The sequence below is a fragment of the Alligator mississippiensis genome, chromosome 4 (assembly GCF_030867095.1).
Source record: "Alligator mississippiensis isolate rAllMis1 chromosome 4, rAllMis1, whole genome shotgun sequence".
NCBI classification, from domain to species: domain Eukaryota; kingdom Metazoa; phylum Chordata; order Crocodylia; family Alligatoridae; genus Alligator; species Alligator mississippiensis.
In genome coordinates, this window is record NC_081827.1 from 188,884,373 (window position 1) to 188,906,629 (window position 22,257).

The 22,257-nt window shown below is 43.2% G+C and overlaps 1 protein-coding gene across 1 annotated transcript in view; it reads right to left on the reverse strand.

Annotated features, from left to right (window-relative positions):
- Positions 1-22,257, reverse strand: part of COL6A1 (collagen type VI alpha 1 chain) — an 80,931-nt gene that overhangs the window by 37,697 nt on the left and 20,977 nt on the right. The window contains exons 5-19 of the mRNA XM_006260987.4: positions 21,047-21,166; positions 20,910-20,930; positions 20,043-20,063; positions 19,892-19,936; positions 18,545-18,598; positions 16,478-16,522; positions 16,334-16,360; positions 15,347-15,373; positions 15,204-15,248; positions 14,115-14,168; positions 11,476-11,538; positions 9,309-9,371; positions 8,683-8,736; positions 8,562-8,597; positions 7,828-7,890 (exon numbers count right to left, since the gene is read on the reverse strand). Coding sequence (XP_006261049.1) covers positions 7,828-7,890; positions 8,562-8,597; positions 8,683-8,736; positions 9,309-9,371; positions 11,476-11,538; positions 14,115-14,168; positions 15,204-15,248; positions 15,347-15,373; positions 16,334-16,360; positions 16,478-16,522; positions 18,545-18,598; positions 19,892-19,936; positions 20,043-20,063; positions 20,910-20,930; positions 21,047-21,166 — 738 coding nt within the window. The remainder of the gene's footprint in view (positions 1-7,827; positions 7,891-8,561; positions 8,598-8,682; positions 8,737-9,308; positions 9,372-11,475; positions 11,539-14,114; positions 14,169-15,203; positions 15,249-15,346; positions 15,374-16,333; positions 16,361-16,477; positions 16,523-18,544; positions 18,599-19,891; positions 19,937-20,042; positions 20,064-20,909; positions 20,931-21,046; positions 21,167-22,257) is intronic.

The following is a 22,257-nucleotide window of genomic DNA, read 5'->3' on the forward strand; positions in this document are numbered from 1 at the left end:
AGCATATTGTTTCCCATATGTGCACTTCCACTGTGCATTCTCGTATCTACACTTAGATCTGTTGGCAATGCATGGTCTGACCAACTTGGTAAGTATCTAAACATTGTCCAAAAGAACTACTCCTTTCTCTATTTCATAACCTTATTTGAACCAAGCGCTTCTTCAGCCTGGCTGTGCTAAGCCAGTCACTGGCACACTGAAATAAAAAAAATCTTGTTAATACATCTCCGTTACTTTCCTACCTTATTTAAGACTCTGCCTATGGCATAGAGCTTGGACAAAATACCAGTTTAGAAGAATTAAATCCATTGTTTGCTAGCTAGAAACTTCCATCAGGGCTGGCCAAGAAGTAAATATAAAACATAACATTCAAAGGGCCCTGAATACTGATGGAGAAATTTCTGGCAATGCAGTCATACCTCGTGTCTAAACTGAATCTTGGAAATTAGTCCCTCTCTCTTTGTTAACAATTTCATTCCAAGGCCCTATTGTGGCTTCATTTTCATGCACATCTGCCCACATCTGCCTTGCAAACAACATACAGCAGGGTTGCTGTTCCCAGAACATAGCATGTAAACAGGAAATTACAATTTTGGCATTTTCCAGCAAGCAAGGTTCAAAAACCCCATGGAGCTTCCTCTGTACTGTGCTGTGCAGCTTCCCCCGTAGCCTTAAGAACTCCTGCCCAGTTTCTAAGCTGCTAGTGTCTTAGAGTTCCAGCATTCATTGCTAAAAAAGGGCAGAACATACTGCAAGAATTCCCCTGAGGGTAATCAAGCTCAAGTCAAGTCAGCCCTGAGGCCACTGCGACCACTGGGGTACTTTAGATGCTGTAACAACCCTCATTCACTCTGTCCTGTGTTTGGCTAGTTTTGTACACTCTACCAGTTGAAGCCCAATCCAGTCCTTAATATTGGTTCCCCAGCTCTTGTTGGGTCTGCCTCTTTTTCTCTTTCCCTCCACTGTGTCTTGCATTATGATGTTGGCAAGGGTGTCCAGTCTTCTCGTGATGTGTCCAAATCACTGCAGCTTCCTTTGTTGCACAACCTCCAACTATGGTTCATAGGTTCCAATTTCTTGACTGATTTGCTGCTTGACGGACTCATTGGGCTGGTGCTCTGTGTACAAGACATGAAGCAGCCTCCTAAAGCAGCACATTTCAAATGCCTGAATTCTGTTCTCTAACTTCTTATTAAGCATCGATGCCTCACAGCCATAAAGCATCATAGAGACGACTACTGCATGAAGCAGATGTAACTTTACCTTTTGTGTAATATTGCTGCTTGTCCAGATTTTCTTTAAGATTTCTAGTTGGCTGGTGGAAATGGCTATTCTGGTCTTGACTTCCTTTTCAGATGTTAAGTCTTCTCTGATGGTGGCTCCCAAATACTTACAACTTGTTACTCTTTCTAGTTTTTCATTGCCGATCTTCACATCAAATATGCTGTCAGTGATCTTGGGATTTGTCATGACTTTGCTTTTCTTAGCGCTTATTTCCATTCTGCAGCTCTTTGCAGTTTTGTCTAGCATTTCTGTAAGTTCTTGAAGCTCTTCAGATGTCCCTGCTATCAGTTCGATGTCATCAGCAAAACACAGGTTGTTGATATTCCACCCTCCAACTGATATGGTGCCTGTGAAATTCTCTAAGGTATCTGACATGATTTGCTCAAGGAAGAGGTTGAAAAAGCAAGGTGAGAGCAGGCAACCTAGGCACATTTCTATTGAAGTTGCAAACTATGCAACAATATTGTTGTTGATCACCACTCCACTACTTGCATTGCTGTGAAGTCCTTCTATTAGTGTTATCAGAAATCTGCTGATATTATGCTTCTTCTTAGTGAGCCAAAGTGCTTTGTGCCACACCCTATCAAAAGCTTTCTTGAAGTCTATGAAGTATGATGTTCTTTTTGGTGATCACAGTGCTTTTCACACAGTACTTGGATGTTGAGGATTTGCTCTGTGGTATTTCTGTATGCTCTAAACCCAACTTGCTTTTCTACCAGCATGGTTTCCACTTGAAGCTTTGTGCATTGGTGGAGATTCCCCTATTTAGAAGGGAAATGATGACTGATTTCATCCATTGGGTTGGCCAAGTTTTCTCCCTCCATATCATGTTGCAAATTTTGTGAAGCATGCTTGTTACGTTTGTTAGGGTGACAGTGTTTGGATCGTAAGAAGCACTGGATTTGCAGCTGAATAAAAGGCTATAACCTGTGGCCTAGCAAGCTGCTAACCACAAGGCAAAATGGTATGTTAAAAGTAACATTGCAAGATGCTCAGGTAAGCATTTTCCTAACAATATAATAGCGTTGTAAGATATTTAGTTCATCGTGTAAGAAGAACAACATGCAGACCACCAGCTATCATTGGGAGATAAAGCAGAAGCAAGACCTTGAAATGGTGAAGAAATCAGCAAAAGACTGCAAGTGACTGAAAGAAGCTGGGGTCAGGGTCTTAAACACACTCATAGCAAAAAGATATGTAAATAAGTTTAATGCATAGGCAATTCCATGCTAATGAAGTAAACAGTAAACAGAGGCGGAGCTTAAGATGGGAAGGACTAAGGGTGGAACAAAGGAGAGGCAAAGGTGGGGTAAATGTTAATAAGCATAAACTAAGGTGTATAAATATGGAAAGAACTAATTTTTGTAGCAGCTCCCTGGTTTGTTGGAGCATTGTCCAAAGCTGTCTCCATTTTGAATAAAGCTGTTGACGAGCAATGTGTGCAGGTGATGCATGATGGCATCGATTTGTTGTCTCCCTAGTTGCTGGGCATCACATGGAGTTGAGGTCTAACAATGTTGTCACCTGTTTTCAAGAATTCTGCAGCTATGTTGTCTAGCCCAGGTACTTTCTAAATCTTCAAGCATCTAATGGGTGCTTCTGCTTCTTAAGGTGTCTGGGTCTTCCTCTTCAGTGTTTCCAGGTACTCCTTTCTCTAGTTTGTCAAGTACCTTGTGCTCCATTTGCATGTTGTAATTATAGAGTTCCTTTGTATACTCTGCCCATATCTTGTGTATTGCATTGTTTTCAGTAAGTATTTTTCCATTCTTGTCTTCTACAGCCACTGTTCTTGCTTAGTGTGTTTTTGTTATCTTCTTCAGGCTCTCAAATGCTTTCTTGTTGTTGTTGTTCTCAAAACCACTTTGAATTACTTCACACCTGTTTAGAATCCAGTCTTCTTTCACCTTTCTTATTTCATTTCTTACATTCCTGTTTGCTTCTCTGTAATTGAGACTGCCAGATTCTGAATCAAAATGTTTAGCTTTCGGTGCTCGTCATGCATCATACATTTCCATGATTTTGTTGTTCATCCACGGTTGACTCTTTTTCTTAGCTGTTCCAAGCAAATCTTCTGCTGTTTCTTTGATTGCTTGAATGAATCCATCTGTAATGTTTTGTAAGTCAGTTAGCATTAGGAGTGGTTCAAATTTTCCTCCAATTTTTATGTTGAAGTCAGCCTTTATTGTGGGATCCCTGAACTTTTCTAGGTCATATTTGACTATTAGTATATTTTTGTTTGCAATCTTCTTCAGTTTCAGCTTTATTGTCATCATTACTAAATTGTGGTCACTGCCAACATCAGCTCTGGGAAATTATTTGGTTTATTCAGGTTGATGCTTGATTGGAAATCAATTAGACGTGAGAATGTAGTTTAATTGATTCTTGCAGGTGCCATCAGGAGACATTTATTTAACTCTTCTTGATGGTTTGTGCAGATAAACTTGTGTGGGTAAAGTGAAAAGTGTGATATGAGAAATAAAGTCACCAGGTCTAAACGGTGGAGATGAGATGGGCTGTTCAAAGCTTTCACAATCCACCGTGAGGGAGAAGGTAGTAAGACATTTCTGACATATTCTGGGGAAAACCTAGCACTGAATGTATTCATGGGATGGTTTGGTGGCAGCTGGCAAAGCAATGACATGACAACTGCACTGACCTAAAGGATCTGTAGGAAATCCCAGACCTAGCCTCCTAGATCTTGGTCTTCTCTGCACAGCTGTAGTTTCCCCAATGGCACGGCAGCAGGCTGGCTTATTGTGAGCCTGTTGGCTCTGTCATCCCACAGCTTTCTTTTTGAGCGTGGAGTTGATGCAGAAATAAATGACCAGGAGCAGTTTGCTGTGAGAGCCACTTGTTGTAGAGGGCATTCTTCTCCCCCTCTCTAGCTGGCCAGACCTTCTGAAATGGGGCATGTTCAGAACCACATAGAATTCTCCAGAGGGCTGCCAGCAGCTTCAAGTTGGAGGAGTGTGTCTGAATGTGCTTAAAAAGCTTCCCCCCCACTACCCCAGCACTTTCAATGCTCATCTCATCCTCAGGCCTTGCTTACTGCCCTGTACGCCAAGTAACAAGTGGGTGAAATGGCTCTGCAAGACCAGCAAGTTTTGGGTGACACTTGAAAGGGAACCTCTTATTTTTGATAGTGAGCCAAGCGAATAGAACAGCCTGCCAGAACCCTTGTTTGTTAACAGCTCTTTGCAGCAGAAAGACCTGCAGGGATGGAAGAACTTTGTGCCCAGTACAGGAAACCACTTTTTATTAACCAGATGCAGCTGTTTGATGTTTGAAATTCACAGCTCTCGAAGAAACTTTTTCTACCTGCCTTACACTGCTGCAAAGCAGACTGAGCAGGTTTTGAATCTACATCTCTGATCTCCACGGAGAGTGGCCTAACTGCCCGGCTAGGGGGTGGGCAAAGTGTTGAGGGAAAGAATATTCTCTCAGTCTCTTATTCATTGTATATCACTTTGCATAAAAAAATATTTACTGGATCAGAGAAAGTGAAAAGGACTCCATAGCTTGGTGGTGAGGGCACTCACATGGGACCTGATTTTAAATCCCTGTTCTGAAAAGACAAAAAGGGGATCTCAACCCAGGTCTCACCCATCTCAGGACAGGGGCTAGCAGTGGATTGTTTTCAACTTCTTCTTCTGGAGCTGCTCCGCTTCATTAAAAAAATCAAATATTCATTGACTCCAGGACTAGAACCTGAATGCTCTATGTGACTGCTCTGGTCATGGTTTGGAGAGTCTTTCTGGCCTCTCTCTCTGTCCCAGTCAATATATAGTTGAAGAACAGTGTGAACAGTATGACTAAGAAAGGTCAACACCATAACACACTAATATGGTGGACAGGGCACTTTCCTGGGGATTCAAGTTTTCTTTGGCTGTGGAAGGTTTTAAACCCAGGCTTTCTGACATCCCATATCACTGGCTTCTTGGCTTAAAGTGAAGCGGATGGTAGGAGGGGGGAGCATTTCCTCCAGTGAACTGGTTCTGTGACTCTCCCAAAATAACCAATGTCAGCAAAAACTATTAGCCATTCACTGAATATATGGAATAAAGAGCATTTCCAAACCTCAAAGGCCTTGCACACAAAGTGACAGTTTACAGACCACTACTGCTGTGCTGTTTGGACACAGATATGGAAATCTTAGTCAAGATACTTTGCACTGATCTTTATAGTTGCCCGGCTACAAAAGCAAAACATGGGGTGCGCGTTCCACCGACTCAGTTCTGAATCTGGCTGTTAAGTAAGCAGTAGCTTCCCAGGTGTTTTCACCGTGCATTTCTTAAAACATGTCTGAGGAGAAAGAACTCGTTTGTGTTTTGGTTGTACAGTAAAAAACAGCAATGACAGCAGCCTTACCATGTGTAAGAGAGGGACAGGCAGGCAGTAATTCATCAGTGACAGGTCAGTACGGTATGCCCTACTTGTTGTTGTTCTTATTTCTCATCACCACCACCTCACGAAGCAACAGCACATTTTCCATCTCCTTGACACAAAGTGTGGCATTGCCTGGTGTTTTCAGCACGTTGATTTTGGACAAGTGAGTACTACTGCCCACCCACTCCTCCTCATGAGCCTGTTGAATGATTCACCAAGTGGCAGACATGCAAAATACTTTCCTACTTACTCCCAGCCCATCCTGAAGACCTCAAACCCCTCTTAAAGGGGAACTGAGGGAGAACTCCCCCTTTCTCCACACATACACACACTTTCCTGCTCACCACCCATCAGTGAATGGCATCTGCACACTCCCTAATGAGTCACAGGAACAAGGAGACTGCTGTGACCCTAAAAACCTGTACAGGTCTCTCTGAAACAGCTCTCATGCAGAGAATTCATGGAGCTGAAATACCAGATTCATGCTAATGCCATATGAAAACTCAGAGCCATTTACTGCCAAGCACTTCTAACATTTTCACTTCATTTTCTCTGCTGTCATTTTCTTTCTTCCATCCCAGTCCCTTGCTTTGCTGCTATCCTCCACAACTGTCTTAACTTTTGAGGTAGAGAAGTTGGAAAATTTCCCTCCAAGTCCCAGATTCCAAAGCAAAAATCATTCCCAATGTGAGCAATCTTCATGCAGGAAAGGAGAAGTTTTCCCTGGGGCCTCTGAGACGGCAGCTTCCTTTTCACAGACTTCTTGTCACACTTTTAGCTTCTTTTCAACAGCAGAGTCTCCCAGGGCATTTTTACACATGCATGCACCGCAGTGCCAGATGCTTTGAAAAGCGCCTGGCGCTGCAACACTTGGAGTTGTATAGGTGGTGAAATGTGCATCAGCACTGAGAAAATGGCAGCAGTGCGCTTTTTAACTAAAACACATAGAAGGTGCTTTAGTTCAAAAGTGCACCACTGCCATTTTCTGCATGGTGACACACATTTCACCATTTATACAATTGCACATAGACCCGAACGCAGCCATGGGCAAACCAGGCAGCCACCCAGGGCCCAGACAGAAAGGGGGCCTGAAAATGGGGAAAAAAAATTGCAAAAGAAAGTTTTAATATTGAGCATATACAAGGGGCCCAATACTAAAAGTTCACCTGGGGCTGCCAGGAGTCTAGGTACACCACTGACTGTGCATGATGTAGTGCAGTGCGCATCAACTTGCATGCAGAGCAGACTCGATTAATCAAGTCTGCTACGAAGTGGCTGATCTCTGGTGCATTGTGGGACCCCAAACTGTGTGTATAATTGCCCCCAATGCCTGAAGAGGGGTGTTTGTGCCCAAAAGCTTGCAAAGAACTTTTCCCTAACTGTTTAGCTGGTCTAATAAAAGTTATCACATCTACCCAAAGAACCTTGCCTGTCAGCTTCCTTTAACACTCTTCTATCCTGGAAGAAGGGTTGGCAGCAGAGTGGAAGGACAAGAGGACATGATGAACTTTTCCTACAGAGAGTAAAGCTGTGCTGCTTCAGCTTGGCCATACCCCATAACTCCCTCCTTGCTGGCTTTGCCCCCAGGACCAGTAGAGAATCAACCAGATGGCTATATTCTCTGCTATACTGTTGACATCTGGGACCCACATACTACAGACCCAGATACACAAAGTACACAGGAAGGAGGAAGACTCTTTTCCACTGCCACTGTTACCCTCTGGCCCCACTGCCACAGGAACTGTTCAGATATGCACTGTTGGGCTGGGAGCATAACAGCCCTCATGATTAAGAGGTCCAAAGCTAACATTTCACGATCCTTTGGAACCTGGATCTGTCCATCCAAGCCCTCAGAAGCAATGGCTACGATGGTACACAGTTTCATTAAAAAAAAACCCAACAACTAGTAAATAGTAGGAACCAGGTATAGGAGAGATTTGTTTGAATGCACAAGAGACCTTTTCATGCTATCTTCTGACCTAGTGGTGAAATCAATGAGGTGCTGGCCTATGAAAGAAGTCTGATGGGATCAGATATTGGACACATATTTGCACTCTCTAATACATGCCCTTTCCTGGGTTATGCTGGGGAAGCACCTGTGCGGAAGCAGGCAGAGATAATGCAGTGAGAGAAATAGCATCATGAGTCAGTAGTTACCTTGTCTCCTCTTGGCCCCCGAGTACCAGGCGTGCCCTGCGGGCCTCTCTCTCCATTACTGCCCTGTTAGAAAAGAATCAAATGCTGGTTCAGAACCTGCTACACAGCAGTGCAGGCTCTGGTCACATTGTGCTCTTCATTTGCCCTGGTCACACAGATCTTGGATGATTCTTCGAGGAAGATCATAGCATTGGACCAGATTATCCTCCTACCATGTAAATTGTAAAAGGAGGCAGGAGAATCAAAATACCTCAGGTGCACTACCACTTCCAAACCCCACACAGCCTAGTGTGGAGTGACTGCTGAGGGCCATGAAAGGAGAAGTAACACATGGCCTCTGTGAGGATGGCTAAGGTCTCCCCTGAATCTGTTACTCCAGTGCCAACATGGAAGTATCCTGCAACTGAGAATCTAAGACAAAATGTCATGCATAGGTTTCATGTCTTCTTCCCTCATTCAAAGACTTGCACAGGATTTAGCTTCAAAATTCTGACTGAATTATTGGACTGGACTGGACTAAACCCCAGCACACTGTTGGTAAAGCCTCAGTGCTCTGAGGCTCACTGTGTACATCAAGAGAAGATACCCATTTCTTTCCTGTTAGACTTCTAGTTTTACCATTATGTTCCTGATGCTCAACACTGAGTTACCCCAGCTCTGTTGAGGACTAGCCAAACACAGCAGTTACAGTGCCCTATATCTCATCACTGTGACATATTGCAAGACTCTCTTACCCTTTCTCCAGGAGGGCCATCCTGACCAGGATTTCCCTGCACAAAAATAAAAGCTTTGTTAAAACATTTGAAGCTGCCAACAAATGTAGTCATCCATTCCAGAAAAGTACAGATGACTCACCTCATCCCCCAGCTCCCCTTTCTCTCCATTGGCACCAGCACTCCCAGGTGGACCCTACACAAATAAATGAGACAAAAAGCAAACAAGATAAATCCGAGATGAGTTTGAACTAAAGCCTTGTGGCATTGTCTTACAGCTGCAACCTACACAATACAGCTAATCTTCAGAAGAAGAAAGCTGGCCAGAGGGACAGCTTCTGCCTTCAGACAAGAAGGTTGCAGCAAAGGGGGAAAGTCTCTGAAGATCAAACTCTAAGATGTGCACTTGCTTCTTCAGCACTTGCTTCTTCACCTGTAATGGGAGTTCCCATGCGAATAGCCTGACACACTTGTGTAAGTGTTTTGAGGGTAGGTGCTAACAGGGAGCAGGGTCACTGTTCAAACAGTCCATGCATTCCTCTACAATTGCTTCAAAAGTTTGTGACAAAGCAGCAATGTTTCCTTTTGAGTCTGGATTTTTAGAAGAAATAAGAACCAAAGGCAGGAAGCTATTCTTGCTGTGACTGACTGGGTGGCGATGTTGCTACCATATAAAGCTAGTCATAGCCCTAGCACCAAGACATGTAGAAGGAATAACAGTACAAAGATGAAAGGAGGGGCAGCCTTAGGTGAAAGCACTTTACTGACCTTTTCTCCAGTGTTTCCAGGATTTCCTGGCCTACCAGCTTTCCCATTAACTCCAGGCTCTCCCTTAACAAAAAAAACAAACAGTGTTATTAAAAATAAAAATCACTGTTCCCATCTCAAATTGCTTCATCTAAACCAATACATTTCAGGTATGTTATATCATATTGTGAGCAATCAAAAACATTTCCTAGGTTCTTACCCAAATTATTTTCCTTCAAGATTTAGATCTTTTTTTTGTAGGCCATAGAGAGATAAACCCAGGGTAAAAGACCAAGAGGGTCTTTGTTACCCTCTACATGAGTAACAGTCTGAGTACAAGCAGATCTATCTATATGCTCTTCCAACTTCCAAGAGAATTGCCCACTTTGAGCCTTTTATAGCTAAGGATGTGAAGTGGCAGTGTTTATGTTATCCATCTCAAAGGAAACAGGAGTTCAAAAATGAGAAGCTATGAAACCAAACAGGCTTCTATATCCACCTTGTACTATTCTCTAACCAAGTCGGGATTGCATGCATGTATTCTGTGGATGCTTCTGTGCATTCTAATATTAACTCCAGGTCACTTGGCAAATTTCAGGAAGTGATATGTTATGGTGGGGCATCTATTCTTATGAGAAAGGCTTCAGAGCCTGGGACAGTGTTTTATAAGAACCCTCCAAAAACAAAATTCTAGGTTCATGAAAAATTTTACACTGCTGTTGAACAGAACAGGGACACAGCAGGTTGTTGACCTTGTAGGCAGGTTATAATAGGAACTAGAGGGAAAAAGGGAGGGAGGAAGATTTCTGAGGTTACATTAACAGGCTCAGCATAGTTTTATGAAAACTTGCTAAGAGCACTGAAAAGCCTTGGGGTGACAGAATGCAAGTCAAGAAATTGGGCTTCCAAAATTCTAACTCCTTTAGTTGACAAAACCCAAAACCTCCTTAGAAACATGCCTATTTTTTAAATTAAAAAAAAAGATGTGATGGTTCTAGATGCCCACAAGCCACAGAACCAGAACTGCCTTGCTGAATCTCTGCTATAAAGCACAATATTCAGCAAACTGAAAGCATTGCTGGGGGGGTTACATACTATGCATAGTCTGCATCATGGAGTTTTGTGTAATGGCTGATATTTTAAGACCTTTCAGAAATAATTCAGCAACAGCCAGAGGTATAACAAGGCATCTGGGTGCCCAAGGCAACAGGATACATAGGGGCCATGATCATACAGCTGTGGTAGACGCTCTTATTTTTCCACCCTCCTCCCACAAGTTGGTGTCTGGGGCTGCTGCCCTGTTGCCCCACCCTGGTTATGCTACTGGTGACAGTCGTTTCAATCTTCTTTTATGAAACCTGATGTGAGCATTAGCACTTTGACATTTTACATTTCACATCTCTCCAGAAACAGCCCACCTTATTGTTTCACCATTATTCTGGATTACCTATCTTGGAATAGCAACATTTGTCATGAGCCACTGAAGTGAATTATGCAAATTGAACAAGCATAAGGAAGCTGAGGATGGATGAATCGCTGCACTCCTTGGCTTCACTCCAGAGCCTATTTGACTAATGAATGCCTTGCTTGCTAGTCATCCTAGAAGGATCCCCCACCAATAGCTGCCATGAAGAAGACTTCTTAACACTAAACTTTTTATACAATTGCTCATTTTTATACAAGGTGGTGTTCAGTTGTTAGATTCATTTGGAGCTCCAGCTTGATTTTTTCTTCACCCCAGAAGTCCACCAAGGGAAAGCCTCAGCATATAAATTAATTGGACGTCAGTAACAAAATCAAGATAGTTGAACTCCTACACTTCCCTAGGCCTAGCAAGAGAAGCATGTTTGACATCACACTGAGAAAAGCTGAGCATCTGCAAGTCCCACAGATGTCAACAAGAGTTTTGCCCTGAGCTGGCACTGGAAGCTCTGCTCCATTGGTATTCATTTTGGTCCATGGATTTGCATTCAAGGAAACTTCAATAACAATAAATGATGCATCACTCACCATTAACCATTAAATACATTTTCTATAAGTGGTTTCCAAGTCTGCTCATCTCACTTGTAAGCTTCATTATGGAATTTTCATTTAGCAAACAATGACCTGCCATCCCCTGTACCATTGACAGAAGAAAGCTGAAGTTCAGGTGTGGCTGAATGAATACTGTCTGAAATTCATGACTCACCTTTGATCCTTTGAGGCCATAAGCACCAGGGTCTCCCTTAGGTCCAGGAGGGCCTTCTGATCCCTATTACAAATAAGCTAGTATCAATGTACACAGAAAATCAAACCGGCATCAAACATCCCAAATATCCTATTAAGTTTCCACCATTCTGACTGAAGAGGCATATCAGTAAATTAATAAGGGATCAAGGAAATTGAGAGCATTTCAGAATTACATGCCTTCATAGGGCTGAGTCACATGCTGTGTCTTATGAAAACTGCTGTAAACATTTATATGCTTTTGCAATGAAAAAGTAAATTAAAACAAAGCAGCTTGTGATCTCTGTCCTGGGTGGATTCAGGAAAGGAATGAGCGGGGGGGGGGGGGTGTGCTACCACACCCACTTCAGCTCAATGATCTCCTGAGCTCCCTGCTGATCAGTGCAGGCTCCTGACAGACCTCTGCCTGCCTGTGCAGGGACCTTTCTGAACTCACCAGCTGGTTGAGATGGGCTCTTGCCAGACCCATTTCTTTTGCATGTCTCTGGAGCCTGGGGGAGACCACTGCTGCTGTTCCTCCACCCACAACACCTTCCCTATGCTAAATTCAGGGGCAGGGGAAAAGAAGGGAACTATATTAAAGCAGTCACTCCAGCAAGAGCCTACACCAACCATCTGGTAAGCTGAGGGAGCTCACTGCAGCTGGAAGGGGGTTCAGCTGCAACAATGCATTGCCTTGGGATTTGCCCCAATTCCAGTTGTTGGAGTAGAGCAATAGCATTTCTATTTGAATTTTTTTATTAACAGTGATGGAACATTATGTTCTGTACCATAACCTGACTAATAGGAAGGGATCAAATCACTTCCTTCAAATGACACACCTGACAAGATGGCACAATTTGACACACAGAAATGAATGACTAAAGGCTACACCCATGTTCCTATATAGTTTTTAGGAAAAAAGTGCCCCTTAAAAGCCATCTCATGGAATGCAAACACCCATCATTCACATCAATGACTGCAATGTAGCATAGACATTTCCAAACTACCATTAAATGAGCTAGTGCAGGTCCCATCATGCAGGTCAACACAGGTAAATTCACCCAGCTTTTCGGGTAGATCTTGCTGCCTGTGTTGAGCTTTGTATTGCTACAGCTAGCTCACATCAAGTTGGCTTGTGTATCTTAACACTAGACTATAGTCACTATTCTGGTGGCATAGCCCATATTATTTTTAGGTGACCTATATACAAAACACAGCTGGGAAATTAGTTCACTATCTGGGAAATTTTCAAGCCTAAAACAGCTTAAGTATTTTTAGTGGTATAACTATAATTTTAAGATTTATTTTAATTACCTAATCCATGAACTGATAAATTGCCTAACGTACAAACTGATAAAACTACATAAATGCCCAGTGTAAATAAAATTGTATATATATAACTATCTTTCTATCTTGGATTCCTTTAGAGGATTATATTGCATGGTTGAATACTTAGTGTCATTTTCTTTCCTCTCTCAAACACTGAAGCTCTCCTAGAAAAAAAACAAGCAAGTAGGTTTGTGTGCATTGCATGTTTAATGATAACTTAGGGCTAAAAGCAATGGTTTTCCACATTTGACTATTTGGGCCTTAGGGTTTTCTGTTTGAAAATTGTGCTTCAATAAAATTGCTACTTTTTGACAAATTTCAGGATGTCTGAAGTGCTATGAAATGCATGTCTTTGTTTTTATTTAAAAAATGTATTCAACTATGAAAGTAATCATCATGCATACGTGTCACGGCTACAATCAATTACCTCTTTTGAAGGCTAAATTATTAATCAAGAATTTTGCCGAAATTTTTCTGTGCAATGTACTCAGAATCCTCTGTTTTAACCTATGGTCAATTTGGGGGTTTTATATTTTGGGTCTTTAAAAAAGAGGAGCCTTAATCCACAGAGGTAGGGTAAAGTCTTACAGACACCTATGCATATGACTGACTTTTGTCACAACCACATGTATTTCATGGAGTTTAAGCCTAAAAGGAACTGTTAAATAATCTAATCTGTTTTTTTATAATCAGATCATCTAATCTGATTTCCAATAATCCTTAAATTTAATCTGTTTCTTCTGTATTGATCTCAATAATTTGTTTTTGGCAAAAGCCATCTTCCAGAAAGTCATGCATTCTTCATGGGAAGGCACCAACAGATGGAAACTCCATTATTTCCCCTGGTAACTTGTTCTAATGGCTAATTCTGGCTTTCAGATTCATCATCATCATCATCACAGATCTCAATTTGCTCTATAAAATTAATCCATTCTGATCTAGTGCTCTGAATGTCCTTGAATAAAACAAGTATACAACAACATGTGGCTAATAACAGCGAATCCACAGGTACTCTGGAACAATTTCTACCAGATTACATCCACCTCCTAAAAAAAACCCTCTTCTATTCTCAGATGACAGGGCTGAGGTGAGGAATTGTATCATATCTCTGCAGTCACAAATATGTCACCTCTCCACTGTGATTTCTCCTGGGCCCCAGGAAGTGCCACATATTAAGATTCCAGGTGCCTGGCAGGCTGATTCCCAGTCACAGGCATTGCCATTCTTTCTGCCATGCTTTTAATTAAAGACAATATATGTTAAAGAAAAACAAACCACCAAAGTACATACGTCAAATCCTGGAGATCCTTTGCAGCCTGGTAACCCAGGATATCCATCTTCACCCTATTAGCAAAGAAAAAAGGCCTGCAGTGAACCTCCTGCTGAAAGAGCCAGCATGGTCTATAGGACTGAAGGCAGTTGGAGGTGTGGAGCTTTTACCATATTAAGCTCCAGCATGGGAATTCAGCCCTGCCCAAATGGGTAAGCGAATGGGATTCCCAACTCCTAGTTGGCTCTGGATCTACTGATTAATGCTGGGGTGGGACTGGACAGAGGACATATGCTTAAGTCTGAGCACATGTTGCTGCTGCATGGACACAGCCAGCCAATGGTCTAAGATTAGTGCTAGGGGAGAAGCCAAGAGCACAACCAGTCTGCATAGATATGATGAGCCTGTGCAGCATACAATAATCAGCTGGAATCCAGACAAAAGAAGGTCCCTGACTGAAGACGGAGAAGTGGCACTAGGGCTGATTTTTCAACTGTCTGAGATGACCATTGTTAATTAAGATGGCTGTTTGTCTCAATAATTAGATTATCAGTGATTTCTGAATGAATTCCTTCTTCCCCAAAGGCAGTAGGTCTCCAGCCTGAGTGAGAGCTTGGGACTGACTACTAATAATGGGAGCTATCCCACAGAGTTCATGTATTCTTCATAGTGTTCCCAGACACTGCTGCAATGGGCTGGCTACAGTGTAGATTTACTGTGGGCTGAATCCTTCCCTCACCAAAGAGCTGAGAGGAACAGCAGAATGAGGAAGCTCTGCATGATCCATGGACAGGCAAGCCCTGAGCACACAGGATCCTGAGCTGGACCTAGGGGGCTGTGCTGCCAGCTGGAGGGTTGGGTGTGGGCCAGAGCTGCACTGTTTTTCTTTCCTTGACCCCCCATTGCAGTGGCTACACAGTCCCCAGATCATGGCCTACTCCTGCACCAAGCCCTGATCACTCTCTGGCCTGAGGCGATGGGGAGCAGGAAGCCTCCTGAGCTTCCTGGCCCAGTGCCAGGTTTTTCTTGTCTGAATACCCTGTGGTTTTGTGGGTGGCAATACTTGTGTACAGCCTTGCCTCCTTCCATGCCCCAAAGACAAATCTTACCTTCATGCCATCAATACCATCAATACCACGCCTGCCCTTCTCTCCCTAAAACAGAGAACAAGGGAAAAATGGTTACTGCATCTTCACAGCATCAACAGAAAAAAAGAATGATCGGGGGGGAGGGGAAAAAAGCTGCTACTGACCTTGGCTCCCTTGGAGCCTCTGAAACCCTGTGGAGGGAAAGAAGAGAGAAGTTAATGCCTACATGCAGAGCACAGTCATGTCTCTGCCACACTGATATCTGTGATAAGCCCAATGCAGAGCAGCAGGGGGGGCTGGAAATAAGGGATGCAGTGTCCCCTTTTGAAGTTTGCCATTAGTTCTCTGAATGAAAAGGGGCTTTGCCCCATTCGTAGCTAAAGGAGGATAAATTCACACCAAAGGGCATTTTGCATTTGCAAATATCATCTCTCTTTGTTGCATGTACTCACTTCTGCCCATAGCACTTTATCTCCACCTCCATCCTGAACAGGATGTTACTTCTACCACAGCCCTGGAGCAGTAGGCAGAGATCAGAGATGGGCACACAAGGAATGCTAGCTTTCACAGTTAAAGAAAAGGATAGCTGATCTTGACTGTTGCTCCCTGAAACCTAATTCCTCCTCATTCCATAGAACAGGGTCCTTCACTGCAGGTGCCCTCTGATCACACCTCACTGAAATACAAGGTCATAACATGCAGCTTTGTAGTGATGCTGGGCCAACAGCACTCAGCTTGGTGATGTTCTGCATTGGACAGGCGTACACCATGGGGGTTCATCAGACAACTTCAGAATCCCTGACAGGCCTTGAAAAACCCTACTTCTTTTCAGATACCCGAAGCAAACCATATTTGGTATGAGTGTGATGGGTGGGGTTGCCAATAACCAGTCATATAGAGGGTGTGTGTAAGTGCGGACAAGAGAGTGAAGTATGCTTAAACAACAGTGATGTTCCTCCCTTCATGTATTTTGACAACGGCAATGGGGGAGGTTGTGCTTTACCTAGTGAGAAAAGCTGTGAAGACCACTGTCATTCAGCAGCGTGGGGAGGAGAGGTTTCTCACAGAACACAGGGAGGGTAGGCAGTTGTTGGAGTAGGACTGTAGGGATGAACAGAAGACAAGGAAGGTGCATCGCATGCCATACTCACCTTCTCTCCTCGACTACCTTTGTCTCCCTAAACACCAAAGACAAGAAAAATAAATAAATTAATTACACATAGGCATCAAAATACAAGTCTAGGAAACAACACAAGTAAAGTTCTACCTCAGGCTGTAAAGGACACTCAACGTACCTTCATCCCCTGGTAGCCAACAGGTCCAAGGTCTCCTGGTGGTCCCTAGGGGACAAAATGAAACAAGTTATAGACTTCATGGAAAGAACTAGCCAGCACAGGCAGCTACTTCTCTTGCTATTCTGCAGCATCCTGGGAATATGCAGTCACCAAGGGGATCTGGTGACTCCAACTCTCTCCTTGATGAATCCCTACTTTTTAACTACATTTTTAAAAAGCCCACATGCCTCAAAATATCACATGCCTAGAATATCTGTCTCCTGATTCATTTTATTCTTCTAATTCTACATTGACTTGTTCTCCACTTTTCATCATCTGCATAATACCCAGTATCCTTCATCTGGCCTCCAATCAGCAAACAGAAAGGAAAATTACAGCAGATTTATTTCAGCTGGAGATACATAGGGTATTTTAACACAATTTTTGCTCCTGGACTTGGAATGCAAACTTCATTGGTAAATCATATTGAGCAATTCCTCTTTATAAAGAAGCAGACAGAGAGTAATGCATCAGCTTCCGTGTTGCAAACATCTGATCTGTTTAATCAGCTGAAGGAAACCTAATTGCTTCTTCAGGCAAGCAGGGAAGGCATTCATGCCCTCTGATCCTTTCACTGTAAAAATGTGGCCCATCTCAAAGGGTGTGGAAATTGCACACACTAAGAGGCGTTGTTGTTTGGGAAGAATATTAAGTCTAGGGAAGAATCCCTCTCTCTCTAAGGGATTTCAAAGTTGAAAATACACAAGCTGACTAACTGCAGTAATGTGTGTGAGAAAAATACACCTCTAAAAATAAATGTACCTTATAAAAATGGGAGGAGAAATGGGAGGATGTTTTCCTCATCCATTTTGAAGATCATTTGCTAAAATACAAGCCTCTAACACTGCCCTGTTTTTAGCATGAAAGGGGCATCAGAGCATAAAATACATAGTAATGCAGGGTGGAGGATGGGACATTTGAGTCAGAGAAATACCCTCTAGAAAAAATGGCTATTTTGGGTGTGGAACAAGCATGCCTTGTGGCCAGAGGTTTACAGAGAGGAGGAAGGCCTGCCCATCTGGGCCAACCTCACTGTTCACACCACTTGTGTGGTGTTCCACAGAAACCTGGGCACCATGCCTGGATGTGGAGAGGTGGATGAGAGCCCTTGTTTCCAAGACTATAGTTACCTTGGCAGCTACATCTATTTGGCTGCAACTACGTCTTTCTGCTTCTCTGAACTGTTCTTGTAAGACTGGGATGGGAGCCAAGCACAAATCTTGCCTATGAAAATGCTGCTAAGCCTCTAAGAAGAGCTAAAAAGAGGGCAATTTTAGGGTCAGCTACAACTGAAAACATTGAGTTCTCAGGAGAGCTGACCACGTTTCAAACTCAGAATGATCAGGGAAGTCTTGTGGATTTTGCTTGTTACCTGATCCAGTGAAAATTGAAAGGCCTGTTTTTGCCAACTGCTCTGGTAACCATTGTTACTTAATTTACTACTTTGGTTGGCTTCCTAATTGGTCCTGCACAGATGGCACTGAACCCAGTCCATCATTCTTCGCAACATGGGAAGACAGGGCACAGGACTGGAAGAGACTTCTTAGGCCATCAAATCCAGTCTCCTGCTATTGCAGGCACTTATCTCATAAAATTGCTTTCATAAATTTATCAAGCTCCACTTTAAAACCACTTAGGTTTCTTGCCCCCTCACTGTTCCTACTGACAGCCTGTTTCAGAACCTGACAGCCATAATGGTTAGGAACCTCCTGCTAATATCCAGCCTAGATTCATTTGTGGCCATTTCATATTCCTTTGTTCATGTGCCCCTATTTCCCTTTAACGAGCTCTTTCCCCTCCCTTGTGTTTATCCTCCCAATGCATTTATGAAGTGACTAGCATAGTGCAGGGTTGCTTAGAAGAAGGTGAATAGACAGAGGCAAGGTGTTTGGGCATGGGCAAAAGCAGGCTGAGTGGAAGCTGAAGCTCTACCAAGTTTCACAAGAATCATTAAAGGAACTTCCAGTCAAAGTGTGGCTTCTCTTGGAGCCTCCCAGTCAAAGTGACACCAGTCATTCCCCTACTTACAGGCGCTCCCGAGTCTCCTTTCTCACCAGGAAGACCTGGCTTTCCTCTCTCCCCCTAGAAGACAAAATATTAATGAAGTTAAGACATGATTGCATGCTATTTTTTTATATGAAACAAGAGTGGTCCAAATTCATCCACCTCAGATAAATTTGGCCCAAAGAATTTGCATTTTATTAGCTTACTCTTAGACTCTACTGAATGTGTTTCCAGTTTCAACATCTAAGAATGTGACATTTCATATATTTGATGTCTGTGACAAGGACCTTTCTGATTCATAGAAGATATACATTTCTAGAACTACCATAAGAAAAAGGAGTAAACTCTGTATATTGGAAATTGTAACAATGGGTTCACAAAGCCTTGTTCTTATGTTCTCCCCATCTCTACTTACTGAACGTCAGAGAAAAGCAAACACGGTCCTGAAAGTGATACTGACACTTCCTAAAAAGTGGGCTACTGCTATACTCCATGTGAAAGAGGTTGGGGAAGGGTGGGGGGAAATCACTGAAGGTAAGTTAGTGTGGGAGAAGGGGGTACTTGCATAGCCAGTATGGATGGAAGCTTTTTGGTTACAGGCATCATAAGGCCTCCCAGTACCAGGAAAGCCCATAGAGTACAGGGCCTTGCCTCATGGGAAATGAATATATAACCTTCTCTTGCTGTGCCCTTCACCATGTTCCTAATGGAGATGAAGGCATGGTTCTGAACCCATCCCTGCTCCTCCCATTCACATTGCTTTGCATTTGGTTAACATCAGCCACCTTGTTCTCCCTGCTGATAGTAACTCACTCAAAGGTGGGATACCAGCAGCAGTGCTTCTTTTGTCATTTGGGAGTGGAGTGGGAAATATCATAGACTTCCTCTTGGCACCTTCAAGGAGAGAAGTACTTGATATTGGCCAGCGCTGGCCAGATAGGACTGTGAGCAGCATCCATATAGGATTCTTATTCATGCCTTTCTGGATAGACTCTAGAGGATACACCTGGGGTGTAGGCAAAGTGAGGGTACTTTTGTAAGCTATCAGGCAGCAGAAATATCTGACAGAAGGTGGCAAGCTTTAGTGGGGGACAAGTGGTCTAACAAAGTTAAAACCACTGCTGCTGTTCTCTGCTTGAACCAGTAATCCCTATTGTCTTGATAAAATAAGCCTTGCTTGGGACAGCTACAGGATAGATGACCACCCACCCATATTTGCCATAGAACTAGATGGCAAATATATAGGTTTGGGAAACCAGGAGCATCCCATCTGGTGTCCTGCCCATGTCTTTCCAGCACAAACAGCTCCTGTTCTTGTGATATACCCTTATTACCTGATATGGTAGCTAGTGTTGATGTTTGCTTACTAACCTCATATCCTGGATCCCCGGGCGGCCCTAGAGGCCCTCTAGCAGGCTGTAAGAGACCAAGAAGATATAATTGTTAGAGTGGCCACACATAATCAAACATGGAGAAAAATGTATTCAATGGGAGTTAATAGAAGGCTGAGAAAGCTACTCACATGGCACTCATAGGAGCAGCACTGTTGAAAAAAGGAAAAAGTAAAGCATTAGAGGCATGGAGGGACAGGACAATGGACACATCTCAGTAACAAACCCTCACTCCCAGGGAAGAACTGAAACATTCAATTGCCACACACCCGCCCCTGAACTCAGCCCCCCCGAATAGCAATGGGCAAGTTGGACTGGGACATGTTTACAGATAGGCAGCTTTGGACAGCAAGTCTTGCTGTAAAATGTCACTAGGCATCAAAGGGACGTGGTGTAACATAAGACCATATTCTACAAACTAACCATTTGCCTTGAACAGGGAGGTCAAGTTTTCCCTAAGGGAGAAGATGCCAGCACATATCCCTCTATCCACTCTGGACCTGAGGAGAATTAGTACTCTCAGCAACAAAGATTGGTCTGGTTGATCCAAAGCACTGCAAGCTTTGTGTCTAGCCAGGCTCCACCCCATTGGGCACCTTCTATCAGCTGGTAGCAACTGCTACAGGACTGCAGGCTGCACTTTTGCCAGCCAATGTCAGGAGAGCTATCCAAGAAGACTTCCAAGCATGAATTCAGCAAGACAGGAGCAACCTCTCTCAGCCACCTGAGCTCATCCTTTTGGAGTGCAGAGTAGTCTCAGGTTAGCTCTCCAGGACCTGCGAGTAGCCACACTGCTCCTGCTCACTGCTCTTTATAGCACAGGCTGTTAAAGCAGGGCCTTCGAGATGCTGGGCTTGCTGTTATGTTGTACTCCCAGAAGTGCCATTTCAGATGGTGAAGGCAGTAGGTTTAGAAGGGAACCCTTTTGGATTTGGAGGGAAATGGGTCCCCACTGCACAACTGAAAAGCATGTGGAGAAACATAACTGGAAGACTCACCACTTGTTCCACATTATTTTTCTGAAAAATAAAAGAAAAAAGAGCATTTGATGAGGTCACATGGAACAGCGTATCATGTCTGTGCAGTAGGTTAGAAAGAAAAGCAAACAGGAAGGCAAGAGGAGGAGAATACTCACAATCATATCAATGATGGTGTCAATTGTGTTTTCAGTGTCAGCTGGGGCCTGTATAAGGCTGGTTGCTGTAAAATTGCGACGATAGCTGTTGTCTGTAGCAATCACACTCAGCCTTGGCTCCTGTGATACAACAAGACAGAGCAAAGTCAGACTCACAGGGATACAGGTACCTAAGTGCCTTCCCAAGCACCCTTCTATCTAGGGCTGGCTCAGAAGACAATCCAGCCCACTCCATGCTATTACAGGTGACCAGGTATTTGATATTAAGTCCAAAAAAATCCACTTTTACACCACACATCTGAAGCCACAAAACACCCCGGCTATCACCCTACAACCAGCTTAGGATCTTCAGTACAAAGCACCAAAGGTCTCAGCAACTATAACATGCCACAAGGAGATAGTAACAGAAACCAAGGATGCTACTAATGCCATATGCAGTAGAAGGGAATTTGTTAAGTGAAAGATGCCCAGATATTCCTAGCAGTAGAGCTAGAGTGCAGTTGTAGCCATGATGGTCCAGGAAATGTACAAGAGGCATTTGTGATATCTTTTATTGGATGGACTGCATAGGTCTGAGACCTGAAGGCAGGCACCTGATGTTTGAAAGTTTATCCAACAGCTCTCCCAACTATAGAGCAGGTCCAATAAAAGATATCACACAAAATCCTTGTCTCTCCTGCAAATGATCCTAGGAAGAAAACCATGTCCTATATTACAGAGAAAGGCAGAAAACATCCAACATTCCCAACCAGTCTGACCATAGTGGAGATTCCTTCCTGACTCCAAATCTGCCAGTTGGTTTAAACCTGAACATGTAAGCAAAATGGAGAGGTTTTCCACTTCAAATACAACCCTCTAATTTCTAACTGTAGCAGTGGCCAATTTCTGATGCAGCAGAAGGAAAACCCTCCTGCCCTCCACCCATCCCCATCACTAAGTTATGCTTTCAAGGTGAAAAAATTCTTTCCGGGCCTTATTGCCTTTATAAATTATATCACTAAGTCATCTTGAGCCTCTGTACATGGCAGCGCTGCTGTTAAGAACACTGTTTCTGTTCACACGCTAGAAAAACGCTGAAAACATTTTAGCTCTTATATGCCTTTACTACTATCACATTAATCATCCTGAACTTACTATTTTGCCTTACAGTCACTAAAATCCTTCACTTATGGACATGACTTGTTTTACTAATGCAAGCGGGACTAGGTATT